Raw genomic sequence first — 17,725 nt, forward strand, 5'->3', positions numbered from 1 at the left:
TCTATAATAAAACTTGAAATTTTCCCCAGTTTAAATTTATTTTTACAGTAGGGGGCAGCAGCGCTCAAGCATTTGGACAGCGCAACCTTGCGACAGAAACTGAAGGAAAACGCACTACAAATGGGACAACATGGCGATGTCCTCGGGCATGGCACTCTTTTGCCGATTGACTGGCAGATATTTGGGCACGGCGCTCGGTCACGGCCGTGGGAAAACCCTGACAGCTCGGAGATGGTATATTACTGCCAGTGCAGGCAACTGTGAGTAACTTAAACGCATGCTTTTCAGGAACCTCAATGTTGAGTCCAGTCAAACCCGGAGGTCAAAGGAATTAAAATCATACTTCTGGCTATAATTACACGTGAAACATTTCCTTTTTATTAATTATTATCGCCCGAGGCTGTCACTCAATAGAGTGAAATGCATTACTCATAGATGTCTGTTCTGTTGCATAAACTGTAAAAAACAAAAGGTTTCTGTTGTAGACGTTTGCAGTAGTCACGTGTCTCAGCGGAGATGCCAGTAGATTGGCACGAGCTAAGAATAAAATGCTCGTGATAGTAATGCGATATTAACTCGGGTCAGTGTGAATAACAGTGCAAATGTCCCTGTTACCTCAGTGTGATGCGGCCACATCATCATCATCGTGATCTCGATAAATTTGACAACGGGAACATTATGTTCTTTCATATCAATACTTGATAGAGTTATCATTTATCCTTTCCCAGTTTGCTATGCTTACCAGTAACACGATTCCAGCAAAATACCATACAGTAATTGTACTAACTGTAGCAGGGATTATTAATTAATATGTTATCTGCTTCATACAATTATAAGCTTTAGCTTTCAGAATGGATGTTATTTTTATTTATTTATTTATTCATTTTAAATGACATTTGTTGGCTAATATCAAGTTACCACTGCTAGTAGTAACCCTTACAAAAAGTACTACTTTAGCTTGGGTACTTCGTAACAAAAATCAAGATGGTTTCTTAGATGGTTTCTCCCAGTCTGCTCAGCTGAATTAGCATTGGACCACTGAGGGACCAGCCATCCTTTTTTTTTTTTTTTGCCAGTATATACAATGATACTGAATAATTATCATTTATTTAACATGGTATTTACAAGGCACTCCATTGTACTCCGAGAATACCATGGAATTACGGTGTTATCGGTTAAAAAGTAAATAAATAATAAAAAAAACTTATTGTTACATTATTTTATTATTGCACAAAATTATGTTTTATTAACAAAATTCGGGAGGAGCAGGTGCAGATAATTAGACTAATTATCACAAGTGAAAAAGCATTCAGCTAATCAACCAACAGAGGTATATATACTGCAGACTGACCTCTGTTCAATTGACAGTTTATCAGCATCCCTCCACCACCCCATCTCCTCACTTCTAGTTCTATCTCTCATAACCACATCCGGGGGGAGTACTCTGGGTTTGGGCCAAAATTCCGAGCTCGGAGCCCTGCCCCTGGACAGCACGCCAAATACGCATTACTTTATCTAATTATATGTATATGTGAACTCGTAAAACTATATAGTAATATAGTTATATATATCAGGGGCGTTTCCTCTGAGGAGGCAAGGGAGGCAGTGCCTCCTCAAAAAAAAAGGATGAGAAATTAATCCATATTACATATAAAACAACACAAATATTACAAATTCTGACATTAAAAACAGCGCAAGTTACTCGTATTTCTATAAAGGAACACTGCCCAACAGCGACACCCACAGGTTAAGTTACAGCTGGAGTCGTGCCTCCCTTTGCTCTCATAGGAAACCATTAGACCCCTATAGCATGTGGTGGGTTTAGTGGGGGGTAATTGAGAATGAATGGGGGAAAGTCACATGAGAGGAGGCAATGTCTCCATTGCGCTATGATTGGTTTGTGCGATAAATCCCGCCTCTTGTTTACGTGCACATTCCATGTGTCAGATCACCCAGTTAGGTATCACCGCTTTATGTCACGTCAGACTTGAAATGGACTGAAAACATGATGACCGCGGTGTTTTTTAGTGCAATCAGCTTGGTGAAATTAAAAATACATCTTCGTGTCTGTGACAGACGGTGTTTACGGAGCATGACTGATGATCCAAAATAGCCCAAGTTGACTATTAAAAAGAAAAACATCAATACACAAATAAAATATATTGTTTAAATTGTTACAGCCTTTAGTTATTATTTAGGAATGAATGTAGAAATGCTTAAAACACTAACTTGATGAGATTGACTTGGTTTTGATAAATAGAACATTACAATACATTGTTAATGTAAAATAAAAAAATATAATTGTATTTGTTTTCTTTTTTGATGTGATGTAAAGTAAATGTAATGTTCATTTAACAAGGAAGATGTGTCAACGTTAAGAGTAATGCATTTGAATTTTACATTTGATTCATAAAAAATAAAAAAATGTGCCTCCTCATTTCAGAACACCACTGCACACCACTGATGTTTATATATAATGGAATAATATTATAATGCAAATTAGCCAGTATATATATATATATATATATATATATATATATATATATATATATATATATATATATACGATTTTTTTTTTTTTTTTTTAATTATTTATGTCTCTATAGATTTGCAGTTTAAGCTTGATGAGCGGACAGCCCACAGCAGCCTGGACCTTTTTAAGAAGGACACAGGTGTGATCTATCGAATGCTAGGCTTGGACCCTTCCCTCGTGCAGGATACCCCTCTCCGGTTCCGGGACTGGGCTGTGGTTCTCGCCGACACCCACATTGACTCTGGACGGCACTACTGGGAGGTCACGGTTAAAAAGTCCCTTGAATTCCGTGTGGGAGTGGCCGAGGCGTTGACGTCACGTGACGAATGTGTCGGCACAAATTCCAGTTCCTGGGTGTTCGCGTTTGTCCAGAGGAAGTGGTTTGCCATGACCACCGGTAAGCAGGTCCCAGTGCCGTTGGTGGGGAAACCTGATCGGGTCGGGCTCTTGCTGGACTACGAGGCGGGACGGCTCAGTCTGGTGGACACCGAGAAAGCTGAAGTGGTGCATACGATAAAAACACAGTTCCGCTCGCCCATCTGTCCTGCGTTTGCACTCTGGGATGGGGAGTTACTCACACACTCTGGGCTGGAGATCCCACCAGGGCTTCAGTGATTCTTGTTCATTCACACATAGATGCTACATGTCTCTTAATGGATAGAGAAGAGGAAGGGGCCTTATGAATAGACATTCAGTGAGAACACAGCTGTTTTTTTACTGCCATTAAACCAGATTTGTCCGTTCAGCTGGTGAAAACATCCCCAGACTCTACTGTTTGTGATTTAATGCTGATGAACTTATGAATCTGTATATGCACATATGAATACTTGATATCCTTAGTCATTTTTCATTTTGCGTCTGTGCTCTACAGTGTTGAGAGAGGTTTTTCAATAAAAAGACACCCTTCACCAGTGTTATTCTTTATTTAGTCTTATACTTTAGTCTATACTTTCTTTTATCATTTCATCTGATTCTGTCCATTTCACACTTTTCACTTTCATTTGGAACAAACACAAATTTTTCCAAAACCTTCAGTTTTGCATCCAGCAATAAAGTGTGTCCACATAGCTAGGTTTAAATACCATTAATTTCTTGTTTAATATGCTCTAGATCCACAGAGAGTTCAGTTACAGCTTTTGTGCCTTACATTAAAGCAACATTAAATTGCATTAAATACCTTACAAAAATGTCTATTAACAAACATACGAAATTCAAACATCTTAGGAATAGTACAAATATACAAATAAGTGCTCAAAATGTTTAGCTGAACATTATTAATAACTTAACACAGAAACTGGGCTACAGTTCACATTATGAAGAGTGCTGGCTAACCTCTTAAGGCAATATCATGCAATGACATTTCCAGTATGGTTATTTAATAAATAAACTACTTTTTAATATGCATGCTTGTTTGAATTTACACTAACCTTGTACTTAGTAACATAAGGCCAGAGTCACAAAAATCTTGAAGTTCTTAAGATAAATTCGAAGTTCAAATAATGGTTCCTATGTGCAAAGTTCTTAGGTATTTCGTAAGAGCATCTTCAAGATATGACAAGAGATCTGATGTTCAAGATGTTACTTTTTTCCTTTTTAAAAATAAAATGTCAGTCTTTTATATTTTCTGATTGTATACTAGCTTGCTCATGCTGTATACAAATTCAAAACTATAAAATTGTGTAACTTAATACAGCGGGCTCCAAAAATATAGGCAACGATGGTAAATATGAGCAAAACTGACTGTAAAAAAAAAAATAGTTTTCACTTCACCTTTCACATTTCACCTCTTAGTCTTTCATTCAAAATATTCACAAAAATCTAACCTTTAATTGTTAATTTATACAACAAAATATAAATGTGAAATAAATGTTTTCTTCCAAAGATGCTGGACAACTTGTTAGGATAAACAGTATCATAAACTGGCCCGTGGTTGGATCTTCCAGCATGACAATTATCTAAAGCACTCCCAAAATAAACAGCAGAATAGCTCATTGACCACAGAATGAAGGTTTTGCCATGGACATAGCAGTCACCTGACCCACATCCCATAAATAAACCTGTGGGATGAGCTGAAGTCTACAAGAAAGCTCCTCTGAATCTGAAGGATCCTGAGAGATTCTGTATGGAGAACTGGTCTCAGATCTCTTGCCATATGTTCATCATCATATGCACAAAGTATTAAATGAAAGGGAGCAATGATTGTGGAATACGTATATTTAAGAAAAAAATTGTTTTATGATAAGAATTTTACTTTAAAATATTTTGAATGAAAGACTAATTTACAGTCAGTTTTGCTCATATTCACATCATATTCAGGATGCCAATATTTGTGGAGATATATTTGTGCTAAGAATTTTAATTCTTAAGTTTTGTCTTAAGAATGCTATTATCTTTTTTTCCCCCCGTAAAATTGTAATGATATTACAATTTTACAGGAAAAAAAAATTTATAAAATAATTTTTAAAGTAAGAAATCAGTAAGAAAATAGATTTTTTTTTTATCTTAAAGGGATAGTTCACCCAAAAATTGCATTCATTATACATCTGACAGACTGCAACGGTTGTGTTCAAGTCATCTACATCTTGGATGTTTAGCAGATAAACATTAAATTTTAATTTTTGGGTGATCTATCCCTTTAAGAATGTTTTGTGAATCCAGCCCCTGGCCCCAAGTTCCTAAGGCTTCCTTTGAGTTAAGGCTTTTACATAAAATACTTTTGCAGCAATAAACTAGGAAGCTTCAGCATTTCTAAATTGGTCCAAGAACAAACCAAACTGTCTTTGCGGAGCCGTGCCAGAAATTACCTGGAAGTACCTGGTAGTTTCATAATCCCACAGTAGACTGAATGGAGGTCTGAGAAACTACAGTAATGACTATCTTAAACCATCAGCAGAAGCTAGCTGAGGTCTACATACAGCAAAGCTTTGTCACACACCTGCTCAGTCCTTGCACAGGATTTGTCATAAATCTCACACCCTCATGCTTCCCTGAAGTCACGAGACACTGCGGTTTGGGATTTCCCATGGTAAGTTCTCACTCATATTAAACCCTCCAGCGTCTCCATGCTCTTCAGTTCCTCTACGTCAATGGTGGAATTGGGACAGGTGTCAGCGCTGATCTCCTCTGGCATTAGTGTGTGTTTGTAAATGCTCTGGTACTCCTGCAGTACCTTCACTACTGCGTTGTGCCCAAACTGCATAGCGTCATCGAGAGGTGAGTTCCCCCATCTGAAGAACAGATAGGCATGCATTTTAAATCAATGAAACAAAAACAGCCACAAAAAGTGCAAGGGAGGGGGGTTTTGCCGTACCTGTCCTTTGCATTGGGGTTAACTTTGCAAGTATCTGTTAAAAACTTGACTGCTTCTAAGTGCCCTGAAATCAGAGTTTTAGAGACCTATTAATAAATGCATCAATAAGATTCTCATTTAAACCCAATTTCATATTTCACAATTCGAACTTTAGGACTCACTTATTGATGAAATAGTAGTAATGAATTAAATAATGACTTAAGCATCAGAACAATGCCAAGAGACTGACAGAATATCTTTTATTTTTACCTCCATCATGAGATCAAATCATGAGGCACATGAGACAAAATAAGCATTTGAGGCATTACTATTTTACTTCATGCAGTCACTCATTCACTATTTATCAACCACATATGAAAGTAATTTGGATCGGGACTAAAAATTCCATGCATTTGTTGCTGGTCAGACTAGATGTTACATATCCCATGTCTCCCGGACTCCATTTCCCAGAATCCTCTTGTCTCCACACCTGCACTCACTTCCCTTGTCATCTCCCCATCATCACGGATCACCTGCACCTGGACTCTATCATCATCACTCCCTTTATAATGGACTCACTCCCTTCACTCCCTGTCCGTTCTTAATGTTATGTATTTTGCTGAATGTGTGTATCTTGTATGCTTTCTCCTGCTTTATTGAGTAAAACTCATTACTGTGGATATCCGTGTTACTCTCATCTCTCCAACACACCAGCAGTTGTAACACTAGAAATAACTACATTTTTTTTAAAGTCTCTTCAGTAATATTGTTGAATATTACAATTTAAAATAAACTCAGTATATTCTGAATATTCATTACTTCAGTCTTCAGTGTCACATGATCCTTCAGAAATCATTCTAATATGCTGATTTGCTGCTCAAGAAACATTTCTTATTATTTTCAATGTTGCAAACAGTTGTGCTGCTTAATATTTTGTGGACATTTTTTTTTTTGTCAATTTAATGCATCCTTGCTGAATAAAAGTATTAATGTCTTTAAAACTGACCCTAAACTTTTGAATGGTAGTGGAAATTTTTTTAGCCCATCTGAAAAAGGCCTTATTATTACCTTCTGCTGAAGCCACATGTAGGGCGGTACGGGTGTCATAGTCAGTCAATTCCATATTGACTGCAGAGAGAGCAATTCTGAAACAAATTAATATCTTATTGTTGCTCATGACCATTCACATGAAAATTTTTGAATGTATTTTTATTTGCTTTAAAAAAGAAAGAGAGATTTACCTCCTGAGAGCTGAAACGTCACCACTGTATGCAGCAAACATCAGATCCACCACAGACTTGTTCTGAAATATATGAAATATAATCAGTGCTCACAAATATTAACTTTGCTTTGTGAGCATAGTGTGAATGAAATGGCAAATTTGGTCAGTGGTCTCACCCTCTCGTGGCCTGTCTGTCTACGAGGGTCTAACTTCTTTGCAAAGTGTCTCAGATTGTCATAATTATGGAAGTTAAACTGCGAGACTAGCTCCTAAAAGAGAAATATGTTAACGGTCTCAGATAAAGAAATAGAAAGAGAGACAAAAGCACAGATCATGAAAAAGTACCTGGCAGAAGTGGATGCCTCGGATGCTATTGCCGACACGGTCAAGAGGCGGAGACCAGCACATTACTCCCATAATATTAGGCACTACGAGCAGCACGGCACCAGACACCCCAGATTTAGCAGGCAAACCCACCTGAGGAAGAGAAACACATAGGGCCGGTTCACACACGGTTCCACTGTTTTTCAATGTAAACGCGCTAGATGGACGTGTTTGACCATTGCGCTTGTGTCTCGTGTCTTTTGCAGCATGGGCCCATATAATAACAGTGACTTTATTTGAGTAATCAGCTGAGGTTTAAAGTAAATGACTGAAATAGTTTCATCTAGATATAAAGTCCACTGTGTACTTTATCACACTGAGGAATTCTGCAAGCAATCAGTCAGCTGTTAGTGTGTGACTCACGTGAAAGGCGAACTGGCCGGAGAAGTCATACATGCCACAGGAGTGCATGAGACTGAGAGTGTTTCGGACGGCCTCGGCACTGAGCACACGCTCGCCTGTGATTGGACAGATCCCTCCATTAGCTAATGTGGCTGCCATGACACTGCCGGACTCACATGTCACCTCAATAGAGCACAGCTGGAAATGAAAAAAGAGAAAAGAGAAACATTTTGTTGTTTTAATATGAGCAATAATAGCAAGTTCTACTTTTAAACACAATTATGTGTCAGAATGACAGTTCATTTACCTGAAAGTAGAAGTCAAGGGCTGCCGTCATGTCAGCTCCACTGGGAAAACACTACAGGAAAAGGAGCAGAGCAGCAGGTGAGAAAGCAGGAAAAATCCCATCATTATGCTTATGAAAATGACAATAACCAATAAGACACTCACTTTTTTTTCTTTGAGATAATAGCCAATTGCGTAGTTCCTGTTACCGGTCTCTTTTTCTGACTGGAAACTTTAAAAAGCAATAAAATGTTATCATTCACCAATAAACCAGTACAAATTAGATAACAACTGTAGGTTCCCCTCTAAAAGAGTGTGATTTGATAGAAATAATGGAGTTATATTAAACACTCACGTGGCATTACTGAACCCAACATATTCTCTGCCAGCCATTCTCTTCAGATAATCCATCATCTAAGCGACAAACAGAAATTAATTTTTATAACAAGTGAGATAAAATGAAAAACCTGGGATATTTCACATGGTGGAGATGCTGCAGTGTACTCACAAAGTCAAACTTCTCTGCCTTGTTGGAACCAGGCTGTGATAGAGACAAAAAAAGAGAAAGTGAGAAAAGAAGACAGAAAAATCATGAATTCCCTTGTGAAAAGAAGTACATACGTAAAGTATATAAATATAAATAATATTTCATTTACAAAATAAAACAATAAAATGCAACAAGATCTGCTCTCGCGTCAACACAACACTAATGTGTTGTAGTGCTCTCGTGAATGTGCCTTGGAGATAAATATTTTGTAAATAAAGTGGTAAATTTAGTTTTTTGCGCAAAGTCACATGGATTACTTTAATAATGTCTTCACTACCTTTCTGGGGCTTGAAAGGTAGTTGCATAGACTGTCAATTGAGGCACAGAAAGCTCTCAGATTTCATTAAAAAGATCTTCATTTGTGTTCTGAAGATGAACAAATGTCTTACGAGTTTGGAACGACATGAGGGTGAGAAATTAATAACAGAATTTTCATTTTTGGGTGAACTAACCCTTGAAATAATGTTCTGTCAAATGTACTGACAAGTATGGTAAACTAAAATATACTAATTAAATTTCTATTAAAGTTGCAACTTAGTACATTTAAATATATTAACATTAAATATTATATCAAATAACACACTACAGTTACAATTTTAATCAAGTACATTATATGTGCTCAAGTACAAAAGTCAACACATCAAAATAAATAAGTGTACTTCTTTAAAGCATGACAAAATATTATTCAAACATAATGATTTAAAAAGTACTTTAAAGTGTCCTTAAATGTGTTATATAGTCATGGAAGTGCACTCTCTTTAAGTACACTTAAGTGGCCTTTTATTTCATTATATTATACTATATGCAAGTACAGTTGCAAGTAAGCACACTTCTTTTTCACAAGTGTAGTCAAGCCAATAAAACTCATACTAAAAGCAGTAATAAAAGGCTAACCTGGAAGGCTAATTTGCCCAAAAGGCTTCACTAATTTTTATTTATTAATAAATTAAGGTCTGTGGTTAACATTGCTTGAAAGGACTATGGAAATATTGTTCAACAATATAAATTACACAGTTATACTTAGGCTATATACAATTGTGTGCTTTAAAATTTAAAGGTGCCCTAGATTCAAAATTTGAATTTACCTTGGCATAGTTAAATAACAAGAGTTCAGTACATGGAAAAGACATACATTGAGTTTCAAACTCCATTGCTTTCTCTTTCTTATGTAAACCTCATTTGTTTAAAAGACTTTCGGAAAACACGCAGATCTCAACATAACACCGACTGTTACGTAACAGCATATAGCCTCAAACTCATAGAGAATCAAATATAAACATCAAAATAAATACTTTACTCACATAATTCGAAGCATGCATACAGCATGCATGACGAACATATTGTAAAGATCCATTTGAGGGTTATATTAGCTGTGTGAACTTTGTAAATGTGCTGTAATATAATCGAGAGCTCATGTGGCAGGGAGCACGCGAATTAAAGGGGCGGCGCGCTGAAAAAATCAGTGCATAGTTAATGATGCCCCAAAATAGGCAGTTAAAAAAATGTATTTAAAAAAATCTATGGGGTATTTTGAGCTGAAACTTCACAGACACATTCAGGGGACACCTTAGACTTATATTACATCTTGTGAAAAAGCATTCTTGGGCACCTTTAAGTTGCTAACAAGTTACTTCATAAGGACTACACAAGTTTTGGAATTAATCCTTGTTATATAGTATATAACAGCTTATTTTACTCATAAATACATTTCAAAAACCCATTAGAAATTTCTGAGGGCTAACCTATAGCTAATGCTAATTCTCTTCACAGCAACAAAACACCTCTACAGACACAGCAGAAAAATCCAAAAGGAAAGAGTGAAACACACAACATATTCAACATTCACACCATCCACTGTAATTCTTTACATGTAGTCATTCAGTCAAATGGGCTAAAAATGAACTATGTATAAATAATATTAGTTTCTGTTGGCTAGTGAAAATATAGCTAACAGTGGTTCCACAGTTTGTTTGGGGATTGATCCAAAGATCCCTCTGCAAACAGTAATACAGTGCCAAATTTAGACACTTGGTGGCAGTGTGCACAGATGTTTGCAGCACAGAAAAATGTGGTATGATATGAGATCATAACTGTCCAATTGTATAAAAAATCCAAAAAAATTTATTTTATGTATAGATATATAATATGTGTTATGCATGTGAAACCATATTAAACCATAAATAGCATCTTCAATGATAATACATCTTATTTTCAATTTTTTTTTTTTTTTTTTTGCAAATTCAGTCATGCACATTTCTTTGCATAGTTGCAGTTAACATGAAATTAAATGACAGAACATGAATGCTGATTATAAAGCCAAATTACAGAACGTGAAACACTAGTCCCTAACATCTGCTGGGGGACAAAGTGCCCACGCATATTGGGTTTCATATTTCCTAAGGTGTGATGTTAAGGTGACCAGTTCCACGAGTGAGTCCAGAAGGGAGTCCCATAAGCAAAGGTCAGTGTAATGCGATCACAGCTGTTAGATGTCTTCATCTTAAAAAGCACTCCTGTGTGTCTCCTGTTGTGTAACATATTTAAGAGCATAGGTCAAACTAGCAGTGTTTGTGTGGAGTGAGTCCCTTAATTATACAGGCAGTCCGGTTTTGTTTTTATATCAGTTAATTTAAACCACTGAAACCTTTTACTCTTTCATTGCAGTCATAGAACTGCAAGTAATTTTGTAGAAAATGTGACCCTTTCAAACACACTGAAAGGCGTATTTCTCAGCACATCTACTGATTGGCTGCTTAGACACACCTCTTGACCACTAGCAGCTCTTATTATGTGATTCCTCATCGGACCACCCACTACCACCATACACACAAACACATACCTTGTCAGCTATTTAAAACAAGGTCAAAAGGAATGGAAAGAAACATAATTTTGTCCCAATAAAAGCACTTTGCCTGTCACAGCAATTATTTCTGAAAACAATAACACAGAACACAGCAATGCTGCTAGATTTAAAGTAACGATTCACGGTATGTGTCCATATAAAGGCGGGGACAAAAATTCAATTCAATTCAATTAATAAATGAATTTATGTTGGCTGTAGAAATTTAATTTTGAGGTATTATTATGAATGTATATTAACAGCAAAGTAAAAATATACAAAAAATAGCCTCTTACCTTTATGAGAGAGCTGATTACAATGGCTCCTGCATTCACCATGGGATTATGAGGTTTATCTAGGAAACCAAAAAAGTTTACAAATTGTCAAATCTCAATGTCAAAGGAGCATCATGTTGACTGGGAAGGATTCCGTAACAGATCCAGTAAAGATTGCAGATGCAATGTTCCTTAGAGGTGAGGAAATCCATTGATAAGGTTTATACTGAAAGCACGTCTGATAACTGGCATCTGTTTTACAGCTTCCTCTTGTTCCCAGACTTTATGTTGCAATATAACACAATGAGCCTTTGATATCACTGATTTAGAGTCATGCCATTGATTTTGAACCTCTGGAGTTTCGTCTAGGGCAAATTAAAAAAGATTATAATGTCCAAATACTATTTGAGTGACAGCAACAAAAAGTGAAATAAGACAGATTGTGATGGTTTCTTACCCTCTTCATCTAAAAAGAGTTTGTTGAATTTGAGGCCACTTGGTTCTTTCCCCACATATTTGTGCACATGTTCAGTGCCAGCCTCATGCACGGCCAGCGCATACTCCAGAGGCTTCACACATGACTGCAGACAAAATGGCATGTCCGTGTCCCCTATAGCATGTCTATGAAAAGAGGAAGAGATCAAACGAAAGATACAGTGAGAGAGGGAAAAGAAGCGAAAAATAGACAGAATTACTATTATTCAAGAAAGCATGTGATGTGAGTGAAATTTGGATTTGCTGGCAATTAAAACTCGTTATTATGAGATACAACATAACACATTAAGGTGGACGGTAAAAATGATAATGTGATGAGTTTGATATCATAGTTTGATGTTCATGATTCAAAGACCAAAATTGTTGATGTTGATGTAAAAAATGATATTGTTGTTGAGACAAAGAAAAAATCATTAAAATAAATGCATATTATTTTAGAAATAATTATAATCAGAAGAATATTGTGCAATTATTTTGAAATACAATACCATTCAAAAGTTTGTGGTTGATTTTGAAAGAAATCACGTTCACCAAGGCAGCATTTATTTACACAAAAATACAGTAAAAACAGTAATATCGTGAAATATTACTACAATTTAAAATAACCATTTTCTATTTTAATATATTTAAAAATGTAATTTTTTCCTGTGATGGCAAAGCTGAATTTTCAGCAGCATTACTCCAGTCTTCAGTGTCACATGATTCTTCAGAAATCAGTCTAATATGCTGATTTGGTGCTCAAGAAACATTTCTTATTATTATCAAATTTGAAAATATTTTCATTTAGGATTTTTAGATTTTTTCATTTAGGATTTTTTGATTAATATAATTAATTCAAAGGAACAGTCACTTTGATCTATTTAATTTAATGCATCCTTGCTGAATAAATAAAAGTAATTTCTTTCCACCCTTACCACCCCAAACATTGAACGTAGTGTATTTTTGGTCAGAAAATGTAGTCAATTCAGCCACAACTGCACATTGTTTGCAGAGATGCTGCAAAAAGTTAATTCTGGACATAGATGTGAATAAAGAAAGTTTTAAGACAGTATATTTTACCTCTGACCATCCACTGTGCACAGAGAAACTCCCCAGAGGTTTGGACTGAACTTAGCCAATTGAGGGATGTAGTCAGCTACCTGAGCAAACATGCACATGGACAAATATAGAGATTATAGGTTAATAAATGTGTTTGTAAAAGACAAGGTGATTCAGAAACAGCGATAAGGAAAATCAATGTCTTACTTTGCCTCCTTGCTGTGCCTGTACGTTATAATACAGATGGTTTATGAGGGAGGTAAAGGCCTCAAAGTCTGGAATGATGAACTTCCTTTGGAAGGCTTGAGTCAGGAGAACTATGTTACTGCCAACACATCTAGAAACAGAAACACATATGCCCATGTGACACAACTGTGACTTATCGGCCACCTGTGATCAGTAATGTGCTAAGAGAATTGTACATGATATTTGATCCATGTTTATTAACACTGACTGAATCGGTTCAAAAGAAACATAAGCTGTGCCTCAGAGGACTAACAAACACGTTATCGCTGCTTAACATAGCTTAGCTCCACACACACACTCCAGCAGAAAACATATACACACAATACATACAAATACAACAGGTGGAGTGTTGTATTTATCTCTGTTGGGGAGCAGAAAGTCAGGTGAAGCATTTGTATGTGATGATGATATGTGTGTATGTGGGAATGATGAATCGACTGGTTTTATTTCCAGCCTTCCAAGAACATTGAGCTATCATTCACCCGTAAGGGGCACGAGTGCATGTATATATCATAACATGAGCGTGAGTGTATATCGTAACAGCTGCAGGCTGTAAACTGTAAGTGATGTCATGACATATCGCTAAAAACACACATAACATGTTCTCTCACTCTTTGTATTGCGGAATCAATTTTCTACCCACTTTCTGAACATTTCCTGGTCCATCATTGCCGTTCCAACAGACTCTTGGAGAGCGTGATGGATCTGTCGCATACAGTCTCTCAAACGGGGGTCAGAGGTCAGCAGACCAGTGCTTTTGAGTGCCTAAGAAATACATGAATATGTATTTTAAAGGTGCCCTAGAATCAAAAATTGAATTTACCTTGGCATAGTTGAATAACAAGAGTTCAGTACATGGAAATGACATACAGTGAGTCTCAAACTCCATTGTTTCCTCCTTCTTATGTAAATCTCATTTGTTTAAAAGACTTTAGAAGAACAGGCGAATCTCAACATAACACCGACTGTTACGTAACAGTCGGGATCATTAATATGTACGCCCCCAATATTTGCATATGCCAGCTCACGTTCAAGGCATTAGACAAGGGCAGGCAGTATTAACGTCTGGATCTGTGCACAGCTGAATCATCAGACTAGGTAAGCAAGCAAGAACAATAGCGAAAAATGGCAGATGGAGCAATAATAACTGACATGATCCATGATAACATGATATTTTTAGTGATATTTGTAAACTGTCTTTCTAAATGTTTCGTTAGCATGTTGCTAATGTACTGTTAAATGTGGTTAAAGTTACCATCTTTTCTTACTGTCTTCACGGAGACAAGAGCCGTCACTATTTTCATTATTAAAACTTGCAGTCTGTATAATGCATAAACACAACTTCATTCTTTATAAATCTCTCCAACAGTGTAGCATTAGCCGTTAGCCACGGAGCAAAACCTCAAACTCATTCAGAATCAATGTAAACATCAAAATAAATACAGTACTCACATAATCCGACGCATACATGCAGTATGCATGACGAACACTTTGTAAAGATCCATTTTGAGGGTTATATTAGCAGTGTAAATTTTGTTTATGCACTGTTTAAGGAAAGCGCGAGCTCCGTGGGCGGGGAGTGAGAGCATTTAAAGTGGCCGCACAGCATGAATCGGCTCATATTTAATGATACCCCAAAATAGGCAGTTAAAAAAATTAATTAAAAAAAATCTATGGGGTATTTTGAGCTGAAACTTCACAGACACATTCAGGGGACACCTTAGACTTATATTACATCTTGAAAAAAAACGTTCGATGGCACCTTTAATATTGGCATAATTGTCAAAACACAGTTCTGTGAAAAATTATTGCTTGAAAATTTTAGCACAAATTTACGGGATGAACTACAAATTCAGCAATGTAAAATAAGTTATTTGGAGACATTTAATGTCAACATGAAACAAATTGGACAGAAAAGTAACAGAAAAGTGTAACATTATAAATGTCTTTTTCAAAAGTGACAGAAAAGACATTTATAATGTCAAAGGAGTATTTATTTAAAATAAATTCTGTTCTTTTCAACGTTCCATTCATCAAAGAATCCTGAATAAATATATCAGGTTTCCAAAAAATATTAAACAGCACACCTGTTTTCAACATTGACAATAACGAGAAACTTGAGCAGAAAATTAGCATATTAGAACAATGAAGATTGGAATAATGGCTGAGGAAAATTAAGCCTTGCCCTCAAAAGAATAAACTACATTTTAATGCATATTAAAATAGAAAAACATTATTTTAAATAGCAATAAAACAATAAAATTGAAACATTTGATCGGTAGTGTATTTGCGAGTGAGAGTGAAACAGGATATTATGGGAAGTGGGTCTTGATTTGATTAATTAGGAATTTAATGGATTGTAAAAAGTGGTCTCTATATGACAGGTGTCAAAAAAGGAAAGTCCTTTCAAAACAGCAGAGCAAGTTATTACATCGTGATAAAGATTACAAAGTTTTTTTGGAATAACATGGATGAATTGTTTACAATAATACCAGGAACATCCATTAAGACAGTAAAAAGATTCAACCAAAGGTTAAAATATTAATAGGTACTGTGCAACAGTGTTTACATAATTCAAATGAAGGAGTTCACCATCAGTCATTTGGAAGCAACATATTATCTTCAGTCAATGAAATGGCATCTGAGTTGTTAGACTGCAGCTGGTAGAGATGACCATGCAAATAAATTACAGAAGACACTTTAACAGCTATCTATTTCTGGATGGCATGTGCACTGAAGCACACTCACAGGAAGGTGCAGTACTATGTCTGGAAATGTAATGTGTTACCTTGGTTAAAACAGTCCATACTCTGATATATTCCTTCTTGTAATATAAACTCAAACATCCAAATATGGATCCACATGTGTTTGGGAATAGGTATATTTATTAGGGGCTTTAATGGAGCCCAGAAACTTGGCACAGACATGATGTCTATTTATAGTACCATTACATAATACCAAAGATTTATGATTATAACTTAGTTAAGAATTAAAGTGTCTTATTTTAATAAATGGAGAGCATGAGGGTACAGGATGTCTACAGCATGCATTTTATTCCCTTTCATTTGACATAGTAGATAGCCACAGCAGTACATGCTGACTAAGTCACATGCATAATGTCATCAGCACTGTGACTCTAGAGCAACTCACAGCCAGGAAACGTGCCACTGAGAGTTTCTCTTCTCCCTGGGTGATAGTGTAGAACAACAGGTCCTCCAACCCAGCAACCACCTTCTTACTGCTCGAAACATAAGACAATAGAGAAAACAAAATGTTTTACCCAAATACAATGCATAATACAATTCATTTTATAAAGATAGTTAGCCCTCCAAAATCACAAGACTTTATATTTTCTCTATGGCAATACAGTCAGCAGGTAACGCCTCTCCGAGGATTTACCTGTACGTCCCGGCGTCCGTCTCTGTGATCACGTGCTGATGGCGCGGATGCTGGCCCGGTGATGCGCTCGTGTGCAACAGCCGAGCAGGTGAGTGTCTTCTTTCCAAACTTCCCGCAACTCTCTCCCATTTTCCAGCATTCCTTATGATCAAAACACCAGCTCTAGACGCCAGTAGGGTTTTAACACCATGCATAATCTATCCAGAAAGTTTTTACTTCTAAACCAACGACCTAGAACAGCTGTAAAATAGTCTGAATAAACAGCGCGTGTCTCTTATGCTTATGAATCGCGTGCTTTCTAGCGGATTCCAAGTGCCTTGTAGTCCCACGAGGCATGGGAGTGACTACTGTTGACAAATTTAGCCGGTAACCGAGGGATCATACGCAGGTGTGGACACGCCCCCTGGCGGGTGTGGCGGTGGGGTGAAGAAGGGATAGATAGATCATTGGTGAATGCCAAAACACATGCAGATGGCTCAACACTAGAACTATACAGTACAAAGAAGGGCAGACTTACTGAGCATGGGCATTTTGCAACTTAGAAGTAGCTTATATGGCACAAAGTCATAAATAATAAATATTAACCCATTTAATTCCACCAATTACATTTGTGTCCAAAATTTACTTTTGAGCTTAAAGGGTTTATGAAGAGGTCTATAAAGGATCTATAAAGGTCTTATTCACATAAATCACATGATCAAAATACATTAAACATTTATGACCAGTGACAAAACTGCTTATGAGTGGACCAGTGATTTTGAATTAATAACTGACTGATTCACATTTGGTTACCATTCAGTTAATAAAATTGTAGAAATAAATGCATCGATA

General features: G+C 36.5%; 2 protein-coding genes across 2 annotated transcripts; one reads left to right on the forward strand and one right to left on the reverse strand.

Annotated features, from left to right (window-relative positions):
* Positions 1-79: 79 nt before the first annotated feature.
* spryd4 (SPRY domain containing 4) lies at positions 80-3,441 on the forward strand. The gene is made up of 2 exons (XM_048208956.1): positions 80-260; positions 2,607-3,441. The coding sequence occupies exons 1-2, from the start codon at positions 131-133 to the stop codon at positions 3,146-3,148; spliced, it is 672 nt and encodes a 223-aa protein (XP_048064913.1). The 5' UTR covers positions 80-130; the 3' UTR covers positions 3,149-3,441.
* A 1,614-nt stretch (positions 3,442-5,055) lies between these two features.
* Positions 5,056-17,260, reverse strand: gls2a (glutaminase 2a (liver, mitochondrial)). The gene is made up of 18 exons (XM_048208953.1): positions 16,895-17,260; positions 16,646-16,733; positions 14,139-14,260; positions 13,457-13,586; positions 13,271-13,350; positions 12,174-12,337; positions 11,738-11,796; positions 8,564-8,596; positions 8,411-8,469; positions 8,221-8,287; positions 8,078-8,128; positions 7,792-7,968; positions 7,390-7,521; positions 7,221-7,313; positions 7,064-7,125; positions 6,891-6,967; positions 5,844-5,907; positions 5,056-5,760 (listed from the first exon to the last, which is right to left on the reverse strand). The coding sequence occupies exons 1-18, from the start codon at positions 17,086-17,088 to the stop codon at positions 5,571-5,573; spliced, it is 1,842 nt and encodes a 613-aa protein (XP_048064910.1). The 5' UTR covers positions 17,089-17,260; the 3' UTR covers positions 5,056-5,570.
* Between the last annotated feature and the right edge of the window lie 465 nt (positions 17,261-17,725).

This window comes from Megalobrama amblycephala, linkage group LG12, assembly GCF_018812025.1.
Source record: "Megalobrama amblycephala isolate DHTTF-2021 linkage group LG12, ASM1881202v1, whole genome shotgun sequence".
Taxonomy (NCBI): Eukaryota; Metazoa; Chordata; class Actinopteri; order Cypriniformes; family Xenocyprididae; genus Megalobrama; species Megalobrama amblycephala.

What these genes read in the sequence shown, in the direction of transcription:
- spryd4 (XM_048208956.1), top strand. Translation starts at nt 131, where the DNA reads ATGGCGATGTCCTCGGGCATGGCACTCTTTTGCCGATTGACTGGCAGA. An exon ending in TACTGCCAGTGCAGGCAACT is followed by an intron (nt 261 to 2,606) that starts GTGAGTAACTTA and finishes ATGTCTCTATAG; the next exon opens with ATTTGCAGTTTAAGCTTGAT.
- gls2a (XM_048208953.1), bottom strand. Translation starts at nt 17,088, where the DNA reads ATGCATGGTGTTAAAACCCTACTGGCGTCTAGAGCTGGTGTTTTGATC. An exon ending in GACCAGGAAATGTTCAGAAA is followed by an intron (nt 13,587 to 14,138) that starts GTGGGTAGAAAA and finishes TTCTGTTTCTAG; the next exon opens with ATGTGTTGGCAGTAACATAG. An exon ending in GTTGGGTTCAGTAATGCCAC is followed by an intron (nt 8,288 to 8,410) that starts GTGAGTGTTTAA and finishes TGCTTTTTAAAG; the next exon opens with TTTCCAGTCAGAAAAAGAGA.